The sequence below is a fragment of the Suncus etruscus genome, chromosome 7 (genome assembly GCF_024139225.1).
Source record: "Suncus etruscus isolate mSunEtr1 chromosome 7, mSunEtr1.pri.cur, whole genome shotgun sequence".
NCBI classification, from domain to species: domain Eukaryota; kingdom Metazoa; phylum Chordata; class Mammalia; order Eulipotyphla; family Soricidae; genus Suncus; species Suncus etruscus.
The window spans coordinates 31,063,953-31,081,624 of NC_064854.1; the positions used below are offsets into that span (position 1 = coordinate 31,063,953).

The 17,672-nt window shown below is 41.5% G+C and overlaps 2 protein-coding genes across 2 annotated transcripts in view; both read left to right on the forward strand.

Annotated features, from left to right (window-relative positions):
* Positions 1 to 17,672, forward strand: part of LOC126014220 (ankyrin repeat domain-containing protein 26-like) — a 263,129-nt gene that overhangs the window by 234,232 nt on the left and 11,225 nt on the right. The gene's annotated exons all lie outside the window — the stretch shown is intronic.
* Positions 16,943 to 17,672, forward strand: part of LOC126014225 (ankyrin repeat domain-containing protein 26-like) — a 42,918-nt gene continuing 42,188 nt past the window's right edge. Inside the window, exons 1-2 of the mRNA XM_049777544.1 lie at positions 16,943 to 17,115; positions 17,238 to 17,423. Coding sequence (XP_049633501.1) covers positions 16,943 to 17,115; positions 17,238 to 17,423 — 359 coding nt within the window. The remainder of the gene's footprint in view (positions 17,116 to 17,237; positions 17,424 to 17,672) is intronic.

The window sequence follows — 17,672 nt, forward strand, 5'->3', positions numbered from 1 at the left end:
GGAGTGCCATGGATCAAAGTTGAGTTGGCTGCATACAAGGCAAGCACTCCACCTACAAACACAGATAAAGCAAAATGCAGACAATAGCTAATCTTGCTTAACAAAAACATATTACTCTAAAGCTGTCTGTACTTTTTCCCTCCCCCTCAGAAAGAGAACAAATGTGAACTGTTCAGAAGCATTTTTAATATTCTGGTTATTCCATTTCCAAGACTTTCTCTAATGTATTTTTACAAAAAGGTATCTACAAAATGTGTTCATCTTACTACCTCTACTTTTAAATACTTTGTGCATTTCAAAACACCTAGAAAGATTAGATATTTCAAATAGGGATTTAGTTTGTCCATTATATACATAGTAGTGTTGAATAAACTACACACATGTAACAATGGTCATATCCTAACGTGTCTCCTTTGTGGTCTAAAAGCCTTCATTTTCTCCAATTCTTCCTCTCCATCACTAAACTCTGGTAAGGGTAATTGCAATTTCATATCCAACAGTCCTTCTCTGAAGACAGCTCTGGATGAATTTTAACACAAAGTGTACAAAATGTGTTACTTTTCTGACTCTACTTTTGTCATCTATTGGCAACCTCATTAATAACTGGAGACAAGTATTAATAACATCTGGACCCATTTGCCCAGTTTATATACAATATTACAGAAAAGTTAGAGATGAAATGCAAATAAAGTCTATAGTGTTAAGGTCCCCCACAATTATTGTGTTGTTGTTGATATTATTTTTCAGATTTGTTAACAGTTGTATTAAATATTTTGCTGGCCCCTCATTCGGTGAATATATGTTTAGGAGAGTGAATTCTTCCTGCTCTACGTACCCCTTGATTAATATAAAATGTCCGTCTTTGTCCCTTACAACCTTCCTGAGTATAAAGTTTGCATTATCTGATATTAGTATGGCCACTCCAGCTTTTTTATGGGTGTTGTTTGCTTGGATAACTTTTCTCCAGCCTTTTATTTTGAGTCTATGTTTGTTCTGACTATTCAGGTGCATTTCTTGTAGGCAGCAGAAGGTTGGATTGAGTTTTTTGATCCATTTAGCCACTCTGTGTCTCTTAACTGGTGCATTTAGTCCATTGACGTTGAGAGAAAGAATTGTCCTGGGATTTAACGCCATCTTTATTTCAAAATTTGGTGTGTCTTTTGGGTAGTCTTGTCTTAGATTAGGTCTTTCAGTTTTTCTCTTAAGACTGGTTTTGTGTCTGTGAAGTTTCTGAGCTGTTTTTTGTCTGTGAAACCATGTATTCTTCCATCAAACCGGAAAGTGAGTTTTGCTGGGTATAGTATTCTGGGTGAAGCATTCATTTCATTCAGTCTTGTCACAATATCCCACCACTGCTTTCTGGCATTGAGCGTTTCTGGTGACAGGTCTGCTGTAAATCTCAGGGAAGCTTGCTTGAACATGATTTCCCCTTTTGATCTTGCTGTTTTCAGAATTCTGTCTCTATCTGTGGGATTTGTCATTGTGACTAGGATGTGTCTTGGGGTGGTTTTTCTGGGGTCTCTTTTGGTTGGTACTCTTCGGGCATGCAGGATTTGATCACATATATTCTTTAGCTCTGGAAGTTTCTCTTTAATGATGTTCTTGACCATTGATTCTTCCTGGAAATTTTCTTCCTGGGTCTCTGGGACTCCAATGATTCTTAAGTTGTTTCTGTTGATCTTATCATAGACTTCTATTTTCGTCTGTTCCCATTCTTTGACTAATTTTTCCATTGTCTGCTCATTTGCTTTAAGTTTTTTGTCCAATCTCTCCTGCTGTATGGAATTGTTATGTATCTCATCTTCCACAGCACCAAGTCTATTCTCAGCTTCTGATACCCTGTCCCAGAGCTTATCCATTTTGTCATTCACTTCGTTTACTGACTTTTTCAGTCCTGTTAGTTGACATGTTATTTCAGTTTGGAGTTTTGTCATTTCTGCCTTCATATTTTCTTGGTTCTTATTAGTGTTCTGTTCAACTCGATCCATGGTTTCTTGGAGTCTGTAGAGCATCTTCCATATTGCTAGTCTAAAGTCCTTATCTGAGAGGTTGATTAGTTGGTCAGTCATTATCTGGTCCTCAGAATTGTCATCTTCATTCTCTATGTCTGATGCTGGCCTGCGTTGTTTCCCCATTGTCACACTTGTATTGTGGGTTTTTCTACGTGTTGTGGTGGTATTCATTGTCTATATGATGTAGGCAGCACACTCCTCTGGCTCCTCCCTTTCTGGATGGGCTGACTTGCCTCTAAGGGAGGGGAGTCCTCCGTGGATGAAGCCTCACACTGGGTCAAATCTTAGGCCCGAGCATGCAACAGAGAAGACAGTCCAGAGAGAAATGTTTGCTTCTGTGATATAGCACCGTTCTTAGTGTGATTTTTCCTTCTTGTTGCAATGGAGTTCTTTCCTTAGAAAGAGTGCACGGCCGCGTAGCGAAGCGGAGGTTTCTGGAGGCTCTTTTTGCCCCACTCGCAAGAGTTTCACGCAAGAGGACAGTAGACAGACATAGACAGGTCACACTCACAGTCTTTCACAGCTGAGCCCCACTGGGTCGGTGTACTTTCGCGGATTTTCCCCGCCTGGTGTCACACACAGGGAGCCAGCTTTTGCAAAGGTTAGCCGGTTTTTATGCTCTGAAGTCCCTCCCTGAAAATGGCGTCTGGGCGAGCGAGGTTTCTGGAGGCTCTTTTTGCCCCACTCGCAAGAGTTTCACGCAAGAGGACAGTAGACAGACATAGACAGGTCACACTCACAGTCTTTCACAGCTGAGCCCCACTGGGCCGGTGTACTTTTGCGGATTTTCCCCGCCTGGTGTCACACACAGGGAGCCAGCTTTTGCAAAGGTTAGCCGGTTTTTATGCTCTGAAGTCCCTCCCTGAAAATGGCGTCTGGGCGAGCAAGGTTTCTGGAGGCTCTTTTTGCCCCACTCGCAAGAGTTTCACGCAAGAGGACAGTAGACAGACATAGACAGGTCACACTCACAGTCTTTCACAGCTGAGCCCCACTGGGCCGGTGTACTTTTGCGGATTTTCCCCGCCTGGTGTCACACACAGGGAGCCAGCTTTTGCAAAGGTTAGCCGGTTTTTATGCTCTGAAGTCCCTCCCAGAAAATGGCGTCTGGGCGAGCAAGGTTTCTGGAGGCTCTTTTTGCCCCACTCGCAAGAGTTTCACGCAAGAGGACAGTAGACAGACATAGACAGGTCACACTCACAGTCTTTCACAGCTGAGCCCCACTGGGCCGGTGTACTTTTGCGGATTTTCCCCCCGGGTGTCACACACAGGGAGCCAGCTTTTGCAAAGGTTAGCCGGTTTTTATGCTCTGAAGTCCCTCCCTGAAAATGGCGTCTGGGCGAGCAAGGTTTCTGGAGGCTCTTTTTGCCCCACTCGCAAGAGTTTCACGCAAGAGGACAGTAGACAGACATAGACAGGTCACACTCACAGTCTTTCACAGCTGAGCCCCACTGGGCCGGTGTACTTTTGCGGATTTTCCCCGCCTGGTGTCACACACAGGGAGCCAGCTTTTGCAAAGGTTAGCCGGTTTTTATGCTCTGAAGTCCCTCCCTGAAAATGGCGTCTGGGCGAGCGAGGTTTCTGGAAGCTCTTTTTGCCCTACTCGCAAGAGTTTCACGCAAGAGGACAGTAGACAGACATAGACAGGTCACACTCACAGTCTTTCACAGCTGAGCCCCACTGGGCCGGTGTACTTTCGCGGATTTTCCCCGCCTGGTGTCACACACAGGGAGCCAGCTTTTGCAAAGGTTAGCCGGTTTTTATGCTCTGAAGTCCCTCCCTCACTTTTTATGTTTTATGGAGGTAAAATGGAAAGTTATTAAAATAAGAGGATAAATTTCATGCATATGTGGTGTGGTAGAGATAATGACAATAAATGCCATTTTTGTGACTCCTGGTAGTTTAAACTTTCTTCTGGATTTTCTTTGTTTTCGATCACACCCAGCAATGCTCAGAGCTGACTTGTGAGTCAGAGATCACTCCTAGCAGAGCATGAGGGTCCAGAAGGGGTATAAGAAATTGAATCCCTGTCAGCTGCATGCAAGGTAAGGGACTTATTTATACCATATCTTTGTTCTTAATTTTCTGAATTATTCCGAGCTCCAAATTCTAAGACTTGATTCTAGTCAGTTTACGTTTTAGAACTGAATATATTTCAAAATTGGATTGTGGTTTTGACTATTCTCATTTTTCTCTTTCTGATAAAACTATTTGCTATTTTATTTATGTAGATTGATGATCTTACTGTAAAACTGGGACGTGCAGCTTCAAAATGTCAACATCTGGATGCACAAAATCAGCAGAATTTATTGTCTATGAAAGAGATGAAAAAGAAATATGCAGAGCTACAAATGAATAAAAAGCAGTTGGAACAAGAAGTAGTCAGCCTCAAAAGTGATATAGAACTCAATATGGTAGAACTCGATCAAGTAGAACAGTATAAACAAGAGATCGAAGAAAGAGCAAGACAGGATATAGTAGAAAAATTAAAAGAAATCAATCTATTTTTACAGGGTAAATTTATTGATCTGTAATTGTTTGTAAATTCTTTTCCACTGAAAATTGCATTCCTCTACTCTTCCATTAGTTTTGTGGATTTCTGGAAGGAAGATAAGCGTGTTCTGAAATACTCAGTTTTCATTATTACACTCACTTGAACTTTAACATGGTTCTCACTAGAGAATCATTTCATAATTTAAGTTCAATACTATAAAACAAACTCTTAGGAGGAAAAAGGAAACATGGATTTAAATCTCATACTTGATAATCAAGTACTTTACTTGGTTAAAGTTAGAGTTTTCTATTTAAATCTCTTTAACTAATCCTCTTTTGAATTATTAGGTTATAAGAGTACTAACACTAGGCTGATCCCAACTTTATTTTTTATAATTCAGATGGCTTTGGTGACAATTAACTTAAATTTTAGACTTTTTGTTAAACTTTGATTGATTGGCTTTTGGGCAACACCCAGCAACATTCAGGGATTACTCCTGGCCCTGCACTCAGAAATAGCACCTGCCAGGTTGGGGCATCTTATGGGATGCCAGGAAGCAAAAGGCAGGGCCTGGTTGGCTGCATGCAAGGTTAATGCCCTACTGCTATGCTATATCTTCGGCCCCTTCAGCTTTTGTTGCCTTTAAAATTGCTCTGAGTCATTGATTCAAAACTCATAATTAATGTATTCCTTTAATTTGCTTTAGGTACAAGCAGCATGCCAAGAGAGCTTAGACCAGTTAAGAGAGAATAATAATACTTCATTGAGAAGGGAAATGGGACTCAGAATTAAAGAGCTGGAATCTGAACTGAAAATGAAAACTTCTCAGGAAGATGTGAATAAAACAGAATTAGAAAAATACAAACAACGAATTAAAAATTTGGAACATGAACTCATCAGAATGACATCTTCTCAGGAGTATAATAAAATAGAATAGGAAAAATATAAGCAACTCTTCCTAGAAGAAATGAAAGTTAGAAAATCTTTGGCAACTAAGCTAAAAAAGTAAGTCAAAACATTATTTTATTAATTTTAATTTTTTTGGAGAGGCCACACCTGGTGACACTCAGGGGTTACTCCTGGCTATACACTCAGAAATTGCTCCTGGCTTGGTGTACTATATGGGACGTCTGGGGGTTTAATAGCAGTCCGACTTAGGCTAGTGCCGGCAAGGCAGATCCTAATCGCTCTGTGCCACTGCTCCAACCCCATTATTAATTTAATTTTTGTTTTAATTAATGTATCTTTTCATTTAATTTTTATAGATTCAGGTCTATATGTGTAGAGAATGAAAGTAGACGATATTATTCATTTCTAAAAATGATACTGTAAATAAATTTACTTTAAAATGTTAGATGAGACCAGAGTGATGCCCAGAGGGATAGTTTATTTGCCTTGCATGTAGTCTTCCCATGTTCTATACTGGCGTCCCATAAGGTTCTCTGAGCTCACAAGGAGTTGTTCTTGAGCTCAGAGCCAGGAGTCACCTCTTAGTGCTGTTGGGTGTGGCCCCAAAACGGAAACTTTATTTTTCCCCTGTGCTTTGATTGTTGTTGTTTTTATGTGCTTTAAAAGTTTTATCCCTAAACATTTGCTTATAGGTCAACTTGTGTTTAAACAAAACCTTTTGAATCTTTATAATTTTCACAGTGGTATTATTATTGCTTATTATAATTTCTCTCTATAGAAACATTAGCATGTTTAGTCTGTGGAAGATTATAATTTGGGGGGTTAGAGTTGGGTTTTGAGCCACATCTGAGTAATTCTTGGCTTTTCAATCAGGAATCACTCGTAGTGGTTTTGGGGACCATATGTGGTACTGGGGACTAAACCTAGGTCAGCTCTGATCAGGGCATGTGCCTGACATGCTGGACTATTGCTTTGGCCCTGAAAATTACAATTTAAACCCAAAAGGTCAGATACTTTTACTCCCAGCACATTTTGCTATTTAATAAAAATTAACTTTTTGATGATCATCTTTAGTTTATCACTGATAAGATGAACAATTTTGTAAACAAAGCAAAACTTGATTCTGTCAGTCCCAATTCCCAGAGGATATAACCCCTGCCAAGGTCACAAGCCAGTATAAATAGAGAGGGGATGAGAAGGATCTAGTTTCTGATGATCTTTACGATGATTGTTTTCTAGTGTTCCTTCTTATCATTCCCTCATGTCCTTTTCTGATAAGTTACCTGGTATGGACAGGTAGTTTAGAGCAGTGTTAATAGAAACATAGGCTTGAGTAAAAGAAACCTAAAGTACGGTCCTTTACAAAATGGCTTTCCTCAAAAAAAAATGGCTTTCCTCCTTGTTCAGAACCCAGGGTCCTACATTTCCTCCTCCTCTTATTGGCCTGAGTCAAATCCTTAACTCTCCTTTAAGTTCCTTATCCCCCTCCCTGCGTATGGGCACATATTTGGCCCTTAGTACAAGCATCTTAAGAGATTAATTACACAAGGATTTTTTTTTTGGTTTTTCGGGCCACACCCATTTGACACCCAGGGGTTACTCCTGGCTAAGTGCTCAGAAATCGCCCCTGGCTTGGGGGAACCATATGGGACGCTGGGGGATCGAACCTCTGTCCGTCCTTGGCTAGTGCTTGCAAGGCAGACACCTTACCTCTAGCACCACCTCGCTGGCCCCACACAAGGACTTATTAAGAGCATCACAAAAAACATAAACAGTAGCCTAGCCAGAGCAGTTATCAAGGGTGATAGAATGAAGCACTGCTCACACTGGCAGGCAGTCTTCTCCCTCATGCAAACTGGGCTTCATGTGCTGCAGCATGTCCAGGATGACCCCGGTCTGTCCCCCTTGGTCCATACACATTCCAACTTGTTTTTAAGAACCTTGGGTCCAAACTCCTGTTCTGCAGGGCTATTTCTCTCAAGGAGTCCAGAGAGTGTTTCAGATGTATACACAAGCAACGATCTTTGGCAGCTTCTGGGTAATTCTGATCCTAGGCTTTCTTTTCCTGCCTGCTTAATGGTGGGTTTACACTGGCACTGTAGGCATACTAAACTGCTGGCTCCCTCTTTATTTGTCTTATCTGATGCTTCAGTACTATTGAGTAACTCTGGGCAAATCTCTTCAAGGCCCTACTGATTTTTGGACCGACACAGCTCTGGTTAACAGCACTCCCAACTCTGCCTGAGATCTCTAGACTTAGCCTCGAGTTCTGTTTTCCTTTTTACTGCCAGGTGGCTTCCCTGACATATTATTACAACTTGCAGTGAGAAAGGCCACCTCTCCCCACATTTGGGGGCTCTCTCTTCTGGACATGTAAAAAATGAGACTGATTTCAAGGCAACTTCCCTATCCCAGGACCCTCACTCATAAGGTGGTACCCAGTTGGTACCCACTTCTTCTCTTAACACTTACACCTCTGTAGAGGGAGATTTTGTGGAGCATAGTCAAAACCCCAATCGAATCACATAAATCAAAGTTTAGGGGAGGGATCCCTGTGATGACAGTTTGAGCCACAAACCCTCCATCCAGTTTGGGTAAGAGTCTAAGATAGTACACAAGCAAACTGGGTGTCCATTCTTGCTGGTTGTCTTGCTGTCCCCACAGTCAGCAGGAGCAAGCATCCAGATGATCTGCATTCTGTCCTGGTCTTGGGAGTTGAGTGAGTAAGCAAATCTGCAGGGGGTTCCTTCTCATTTGGTCTGTGACTCTCCACCACAAAGAACAAGGTGGTCCCTGTCTCTTCTTCAATCCTTCAATCCTACAACTTAAATGGCTGTTGGGGTGAAGAGAACAATATAGGGCCCTACCATCCTTTTGTCTAGAGAGACAGGCTATGAGGGTTGTTGACTTTTCTACACTGAATCAAACAGAAATGCATCCCACAGGTGGTGCAAATTCTTTTACCCTTGACATTCTTCAAAGAAATGGACCAAACAGTCCTGAAATTCATTTGGAACAATAAACACCCAGGAATAAATAGAGCAACTCTTAAGAAAAAGATTATGGAAGGCATCGCCTTCCCCAATTTTTTATTGCCCTAGCTCACTGTTAAGAATTCCTGTCTCCATAACGAGTCATCTCCACCCAGAGACGAAATTTTCTTGCCTGTAATGATTCAAACCAACATAATGCCATGAAGCATCAATAATACTGAAAGTGCTCAGAGACAAAGCGATGTTTCTAAATGTGTAGAACACACAGATCGACTATTATGCATATAATTTTAAATCACATTTGGAAAACTTTGATTTCCTATCATTTGTAAAGGTCCAGTTTTCTAAGTGCACTGTAACATGAGATTCCAAGTTCCTTATTTATAGAATTCTTTGTACAAAACTTTAATTTAGAGACATACTAATAACAGTCCTTTTTGACAATACAGTTTTTCTAACACAACCCCTGAACGCTTGTGCACATTGTGTATATATTTGATTGCCAGATCTGATACCACTCCTATTGCATTCTCTCCCAGAGTTTATTTCCCTAAATGATCATGGTGAAATATTCAGTGGATTGTGTATGTGTGTGTAAAAGCAAATATCTAAAAATTTAGTCCTTGAGGAACTTTTTAAAAAAATATAAACTGATTTTCTGAGCATGTTGTCAAATAGTATTGTCAGGGATTCTATACATGGTTTCATTACAGAAGGCTGCAACTATTACATGTTAACATCTACTTAGATAATAACTTCCATACTTTGCATTACTTGTAGATTAGAAATCCTCATAGAAACATGTAACTTCAGGACCCACACAGTGTGTGTTACAGACATCTTTCCATACACTGACAGCATGAAAACACTTCTAAAAGGGCCATTCTACTTTGGCCACTTAAAAATTAGAGGTCACTTTAGGAATCATTTAAGGAACAAGGAAGCCTAAGTATTTGCTTTTTGCAGTCTTCACAGAGATAATGAGAGGCTTGCCGAGATCATCAGCACTAAACTTCTTGTGGAGAAACAGCAAAGCAGAACAGTGCTGAGTACCCTGACTGGCAGGCCAGTTCTGGAGCCTCCTTGTATGGGAAATCTCACTAACAGTGCAAAGCTACCCAGAAATCTGGCTCCAAGAGAAAACATCCTGTTTCCTTCTGCCAACCCATGGCCTCAAGATGGCAGCATGGAGACTTTCTTGTTCCAGGTTAGTTCTCATTGTCTTAGCCTTGGGCCTCAATTTTCAGATAGAAAACTTTTATATTAATTCATTACTGATTTAAACACTGTTTTTATTTTAAAGAAAACTTATTTTCAATTAGCTGGAATTCTCAATGTTAAATTTACTTATATACACTAAGCAAAAAGTAAAGAAAAGTGGTCAGAGATACAGTAAAGAGATGAAGGTACATGCTTTGCATTCTGCGGGCCATTTCCATCCTCAAAACTGCATGTGGTTCCTTGAGTACCATCAGCAGTGATCCCTGAGCTCAGAGTCAACTGGGGGTGGCCCCACCAGTAAGCAAAACTAATTCTGGGTTGCGGAAAGAGCTCCAAGTGCTGGAAGAAAAGGCCAGTGTGATCCAAGAATACAAAGGTATATTGTTCTAGATATCTATTTCTAAAACAAAGAATACAAAGAGAGATAGCACATGGAGAGGGTCTCTTCCTTGAACATGGCCAAGCCGGGTTCTATCCTGGCCAAGCCGTGTTCTATCCTGGCATCTCCTATGGTTCCCAGAGCCTGAGGAGTTATTTCTGAGTGCAGAGCTAGGAGTAAGCCTTGAGCATTGTTGAGTGTGGCCCCAAACCAGAAACCAAAGACCAAACTGATAAAAAAAGAATCAGAAATCTGGAGACCCAGGTGTGTATGATTAGACTCTGAGTTTGATGCCCAGTGCCACATGATCCCCAGGTACTGCTGGCATGTATAGCACAATATCACCAGGCCAAGTTAGCAGACCCTCACCCCTGGGATGAAGTGTCACTGGGAGTGGTTTATGCACATTCAGGGACTGCTCCAGAGACATCTGGTGTCCCAACCCTAAAACAGAAAATCCGATTAAAAAAGAAAATTGAGGAGCAATGACTTGTCATGGTGTTGATGTTTCAGTTTTGGAAAAACAGTGTTATCTACCACCATAGTATTCTCATTTTTTCTCCATAGTCCTTCAGTTCTTCCGTCTTTCTCCTTCCTCCCCCTTTACCTTGCTAGGAAACCTCAGTTGTCAAAGGGTTACTGTCCATTTTACTGCTCCTTATTTATTACTTGTTTGTGTTTTGTTTCTGGGGCCATACCTAGAAAGCTCAGGGCTTACTCATGGCTGTGCATTCACGGATCAGCTCAGGGATCACTCCTTGCAATGCTCAGGGAACCACATGGGATGCTGGGGATTGAACCCAGCTCAGCCATGTACCAGGCAAACTCCCTATGTGTTTTACTGCTACTATTTCAGACCAAAGACCACATTTTAAATCATCTTCATCATTATAACCATGATAAACATGTGGTTTATTTCAGATGCAGCAAGACTTGGAAAAAAATATCAGTGGAGAACTGGAAGAAGGTATGTTGTTTAGATATTGATTTCTAAAATAAAATAAATTGTAAATGGCATCTGTTGTATTAGTTGGATGCTAGACAGCTATTAAAATAGTTAGTAAGGATATATGTAAAAGTGAAAATATTCATAATATAGAATATTCTTATTCCTGGACATGTTCCATAACTTTAAAAAAGTCTCAAAATGTCTGTGCATCTTTTAGTTTCTAGCTATTATTTACTTCTTCTTTCACTGGACTGTCCTTCCATTGCATACTTATCAGCTTGTCTTTCTGATAAGGCCAAGTGAATCCTAAAAATCTACTTAAACAAAAAAAACCAAACTAGACTCATCTATTAGTAGTACTTAAATTCTAATAGTTTATCACTTCAGAAGTGACACTTATATTTCTGTCCTTAACTTTGTCTTTGGTATAATTTTTCCCTCACTAAAAATTTTAAAATCTTTAGTATGTACTAAAAAAGATCCAAATCAGAGGCATGAGCAATAGTACAGTGGGAAAAGCACTTGCCTTGCACCCAGCTTTCCCAGGCTCTGTCTTTGGCATGCCTTATGATCCTCTGAGCCCATTTGGAGTGACCAGGAACCACGAGCCTAGAATAAGCCCTAAGCACAGCTTAGTGTGGCATAAAAATACACATAGCCCAAATCAGTTTAATTTTTTCCAAAATACATAACTTTGCCTCATAACTTTCTCTACTCTGCCCCTTTGCTCCAGCATGTCACCAGAATTGACTATTGGTAATGCCACAGTGAATCTCTCTACCTCCAGCTCTTTGCCTATGCTTTCCTGTTCTCTGGTGTATTCTTTTCTTGACTTTAGGGGATCAGCTTACATACCATCTCCTCCCTAAAGCCGTAAAACTGACATAAATTTGGTAATTTTCTTTCATGTGATCCTTTGGTTTCTGTTTTGTGTAGATATACATTTTTTTGGGGTGTAGGGTATTTGAGACTATACCTGGGTGTGCCTAGCACTTACTCCTGGCAGTACTTAGGGGACCATATAGGGTGCTGGGGATCAAACCTGGGTTGATTATGTGTAAGATGTACTTTCCTTCTAGTCCATTACTGTTTAATATCTGTCTCGATAGATAGACACAGTATGGAATTGTCTACCTGTTTTTAAAATTTTATTGTGGATAATTGTTGAATGCCACCTTAATTTGATAATTCCAGTGTTTGTCAGGGGCCAATGATTTCTAGTATAAGACTGTATTTTGTACTATTGTAAGATATAGACCTTTTTCTTAACATTGATCAAAGTACAATTTATTTGTGTGCTTTTTATGATTGTTTTGAGGCTACACCCAGTGATGCACAGGGGATACTCAAGGGACCTGGTGGGTCTCATGGTATCATATAGAAAGGGATGTGGGAGATTGCATCCAAGTCAGTTGCATGCAAGGCAAACACCCTACCTGCTGTGTTATGTGTGCCTTTAGCCACTTTTTATTTCAAACTAAGTTAGCTACAAAATATTTTAGGTAAAGAATATAATTCTTTCTCTTTTTAGCTGCTGTTCCATTAGAATCAGGATCCTATAGATCTCCTCCAGGATCTATTGAAGCATCGAATCAAACTCAGGATCTACTTTGGAAAACATCACGAGAATATGTGGAGATTTTGAAAAAAAATTATCTGATTTAAACTATAAATTATAAATTTGTATTTTTGGCCTGTTTACATAACATTAAAATTATTTCCCATATAACATTTTGACCTGTAAGGATCTTTAATGTCACCTATTATATATGATGTAAAATGTATACTATTTTAAAAACATGTATACTATTTTAACTATTCTTTGCATTTTCTTTACCTTTAAGCAGATATCCTACTGTATTCGTCCCTGACATCACAAAATACTAGGACTCCTGAGTTGAATGCATTTAAACTTCCCAACTTCAAGCTGTTTCAGCAACACCCAAATAACCGGGTTCTTATTGATACTACAATAGTATTAATTTACAGCCTTTTTTACTTCTGGTTTTCATCATTCTATATAGACCAAGATGAAGACAGTCATAATTTTGACAAACTACTACAATGGCTGTGGCCACTATTTAAATTCACTTTGTTAGAGTGTCATAAAATTCATAAAAATTTATTTTTGGTTTTCAGCCACATCCAATGACGCTCAGGTATTTCCTATCTATGCGCTCAGAAATTGCTCCTGGCTTTGGGGGACTGTATGGGGTGCCAGGGGATCGAACTATGGTTCATCCTAGGCTAACAAATTCTCCCTAGGACCTGGCCAGGTTCCTTTTCAAGATAAACCTGCATCCTTAGAACTTTGGGGTCTTTACTGAGGGGCTTATTGACATCCCAGATGCACCCCATATAGTAGGGTCCATGGAAGCTTACCACCTCAAAGATTCCTAATTCAGCAGGAATGCAAACAGCAAAGCAGGAGTAGGAGAATTTATAGCATCTGGTGCACAAGTTTTCCAATGTGTTGCGTCATAATGTTGGGCCACTCATCTTGTTGAAGGTCTTGTGGTGGTCAACACCTCCTGTCATTAAAGGCATCTTATATACACTCAACAGGGATTGAAATCCCGGGAGGGTTTATGGGGAGTTAATCTTTAAAACAGCAAGGACAGGTTCTGCTTTTAACATGCATAGCAAAAGCACATAACAAAAGTAGTTTGTCATACTCTTTTTTTCCCCCCAAGCTTATCCTTCTTTGGCTTCACACTCACCCCATTTTTGGTTTATACTGAGGAATCTTCCTCAGGTACTGCTTGATATTGTTGACTTAATACTAACAGTTGCACAGTACTTATGCAGTCCTTGACATAGGCAATAACCTTATTCAGGGCCCAGGGGTTCAGGGAGCTAGGAGTAGAAAAGTACAGCTAGGAATGGAAAAGTACACTTTACTAGGGTTTGGGCTTGTATTCATGGACTTTGGGGGAGAATCTTCATCCTTACAGGTGCAGGGCAGAGTATAATGGCTAAGTGCTTTAACATATTGAGCTGTCTCTGACCCCATTTAGGAATAGATCTGAATAGTTCTTACAGATGGAGCATAAATAAAGCCCAATACGATGTCATTCTCTGTTTAAATTGTGCTGTTGCTTTTATGTCAGCATTCTAAGTGGTATACATATATACGTTTGCTACCTGCACTAGTTATGGCACCAGAGGAAAATCAATAAAGACTTGATGAACATGAAAATACCCACTTGCAGGTAGGTGAAAAAAATTTGTGTTTGTTTTTGGGTCACACCCAGCAGCGCTCAGGGGTTACTCCTGGCTCTACACTCAGAGATCTTTCCTGGCAGGCTCGGGGGACCATATGGGATGCTGAGATTTGAACCATCAACCTTCTGCATGCAAGGCATGCATTACCTCGATGCTATCTTTCCGACTGCGGTGAAATCTTTTTTTAAACTTACATTTTTGGTTTTATATTATTTTATGTCCCTAGTAATGTAACATAGCATAAGTAAAATTACGTTTAGGGTAAGTTTTTTAAAAGTTCATCACAGAAGCCTGAGTGTTAGCCTTGCTGATAGGGTGTTTGCCTTGCTGACCTGGGATGAACTCAGATTTGATCCCTGGCATTGCATATGGTTCCCAGAGCCTGCCAGGAGGGATTTCTGGTGCAGAGCCATGAGTAACCTCTAGCACTGCCAGGTGTGGCGTTTTTTTTTATCATGATTTTTTGAGGAGACAAAGCGATAATAGATCGGATAGGGTGTTTTCTTTGCTTGCAGTTAATCCTGATTAAACCTCTGGCATTCCATATATTTCCCTGAGCTCTGCCATAAGTGATACCTGAGCACAGAACCAGGAAAAAGTCTTGAGCACCAATGGGGCATGATTCACCCCAAAAAGATTTCTTTTGTTTTGTTTTCATTTTTGTTTTATTTTGTGGATCCTAGGTATCGAGACTAGGGTTTCACACAAACAAGTCAGACACTTTCTTAGTGAGCCCTAGTCCTGATTCCCTAATTTCATTTTAAACCCATTTTAACTAGTTAAAACTTACACTGTTGGAGCAGAGCACTAGTACAGTGACTGGGGTGCTTGCCTTGTAAGAAACCCACTTGGCTTTGATCCAGTACTCTCCATATGGTCTGCTGAGTCCTTCCAGGAGTGACCCTGAGCACAGAGCCAGGAGTAGACCCTGAAGATATCCATAGCAAAACAAAATTCATATTTTCAGCATATTGTTAGAATATATAGTCATTTTCAGATAAATACTATCCTTGAAATTAAAATATTTTTTCTAAATATTATTACTTCTTCCAATGTTATAGTTTGTAACATATTTGAGGTAGCATCAAACAGTGACTCATATGATGAAGCAGTGAGGCCACTGTGTTGAATTTCTATGATAGTGTAGTTATTAGTGATTCTAATTTTTCAGGTGTGAATTGCCATTCACCAAAGCTTTTTTTGCCAAGACAAAAGCTCCATTCTATTTTGTGATCACTTTGTGAATAACTTTGTAGTCCCTAGATTTGGGGAGTATATTGGATCACAAATACTTGGTTGACTATCAATCTAATCCCACATTCTATGATGGGGCCTTTGTGCTTTCAATAGAACATGAAGAAACATTGATATAATAATTCAAGGAGCTTTCACATATAAATCCTGGGTGGAGGTTTATCAGTTAATTTTGTTTGTCTATTTTGTTGTTGTTGGGTCACACCTGGTATTACTAAGGGGTCAACCTCAACTGCTCAGGGTAACATCGCTGCCGGGAATGAACCTGGGGCTTCTGCCTGAAAAGCTGCAATCTAGATTTTTGAATCATCTCATCCTGATTTTTTTTTTTTTTTTGGTTTTTGGGCCACACCCAGCGGTGCTCAGGGGTTACTCCTGGCTTTCTTCTCAGAAATAGCTCCTGGCAGGCACGGGGCACCATATGGGACACTGGGATTCGAACCTACCACCTTAGGTCCTGGATCAGGTGCTTGTAAGGCAAACGCTGCTGTGCTATTTCTCTGGGCCCTCATTCCGATTTATATTGCTTCTCTTAACTCTTTCTCTTTTCCCTCCCTCTCTATGCGCCTATTGATATGTGTTGTTATACACACACATATCAAGCCATGATTTAAGTGTTACCATTTTTTTTTGAGTCACACCCGGCAGCGGTCAGGGGTTACTCCTGGCTCTGTGCTCAGAAATAGCTCCTTGCAGGCTCAGGGCACCATATAGGATGCCGGGATTTCAACCACTGTCCTTTTGCATGCAAGGCAATCGCCCTACCTTCATGCTATCTCTCTGGCCCCATCTATTTTTAATTTGATGTAATATTTTAATGTTCATATTGTGCAAAAAAAGTATTTTCATTTTTATTTTTTGGCTTTTGGGCCTCATCTGGTGGCACTTGGTTTACACCTGGCCCTGTACTCAGAAATTGGCTCTGGCAGGCTTAGAGGACCATATTGGATGTTCGGAATGAAACCTGGGTCCATCGTGGGTCTACTACATGCAAATGCCCTACAGTTGCACTATCGATTAGACCCCTAATGTAAATATTTTAAAACATTTTCATTGCCCTCCAAAATTTTTTTTTCATTTTTGGATTTTTGGATCACACTCGGTGGCCCTCAGGAGTTCCTCCTGGCTCTGTCTTCAGAAATCGCTCCTGCCAGGCACACAGAGCATATGGGATGCTGGGATTTGAACCATCATCGCTTGCAAGGCAAACGCCCTACCACTGTGCTATCTTCCAGCCCTTAAATTATTTTAAGCTCTACTGATTGATTGATTGATTGATTGATTGGTTTTTGGGGCACACCAGGTGTTGCTCAGGCATCACTCCTGGCTCTACACTCAGAAATTGCCCCAGCAGGCTGGGGACCATATGGGATGCCGGGAATTAAATGTATATAGTATATAAAATAATCAACTACTAATAATTTTGGGTCACACCCGGGGCACTCAGGAGTTCCTCCTAGCTCTCTGCTGCGAGGTCCCTCCTGGCAGCTCGAGGTGGGAGGACGTGGGATGCCTGGCATTCGAACCAAAGCCCGAGACGAAAGAGCGCCGCGCGTGCGCCTTGATCCGTTTTTTGGGGGGTTTAAACTGTTGCGCTCGTGTGCGCAGGCGGAAGGCGTTGGAGAGTGGCGCTTGGGCGTGAGGCTTCGCGGCGTGGCTTGGCTCGGCTTGGCTCGGCTCAAGTAATTGGAGCAGAGAAAATCCAAAGCAGCGCCGGGCTGCCTGGGGAAGTCGTGTGAGACGGTTCTCTCTCCGGGGCTTGGCAGACTCCGAAGCGGCACGGAAGGGGCGTCTCATGATGAAGAGGAGCTGCTGCGGCTGCTGGGACGCCAGCCCGCGGGGGGGCCGGCGGGCCGGAGCCGGGGTACCGCCTGCGGGCCAGAGACCTGGGCAGGATCCACCGGGCGGCCAGCGCGGGCAACGTGGCCCAAGTGCAGCGTCTGCTCTTGCTGGGGAAGAGCGGCCCCGACGACAGGGACAAGAGGCGCAGGTAGCGGGCTGGGTCTCCCCTCAGAGACGCCCTCGCAGCCCCCGACTGGGCGGACAGCCTGTCCTGGGCACAGGCGAGCGGCCAGAGAGCGTCCAGAGTCAACCAGGAGCTGCCCTGGAGCACTCGTTGCCTGTCACCCCCCTTGCAAAGGAATCTAAGTCTAAGCCTAGAAAGGATGCTTAGTAGAACAGCACTAAGTAGGAGTTAGTCACTTGACTTTAGGGTTCAGTATTTTTTAAACATTTTTTA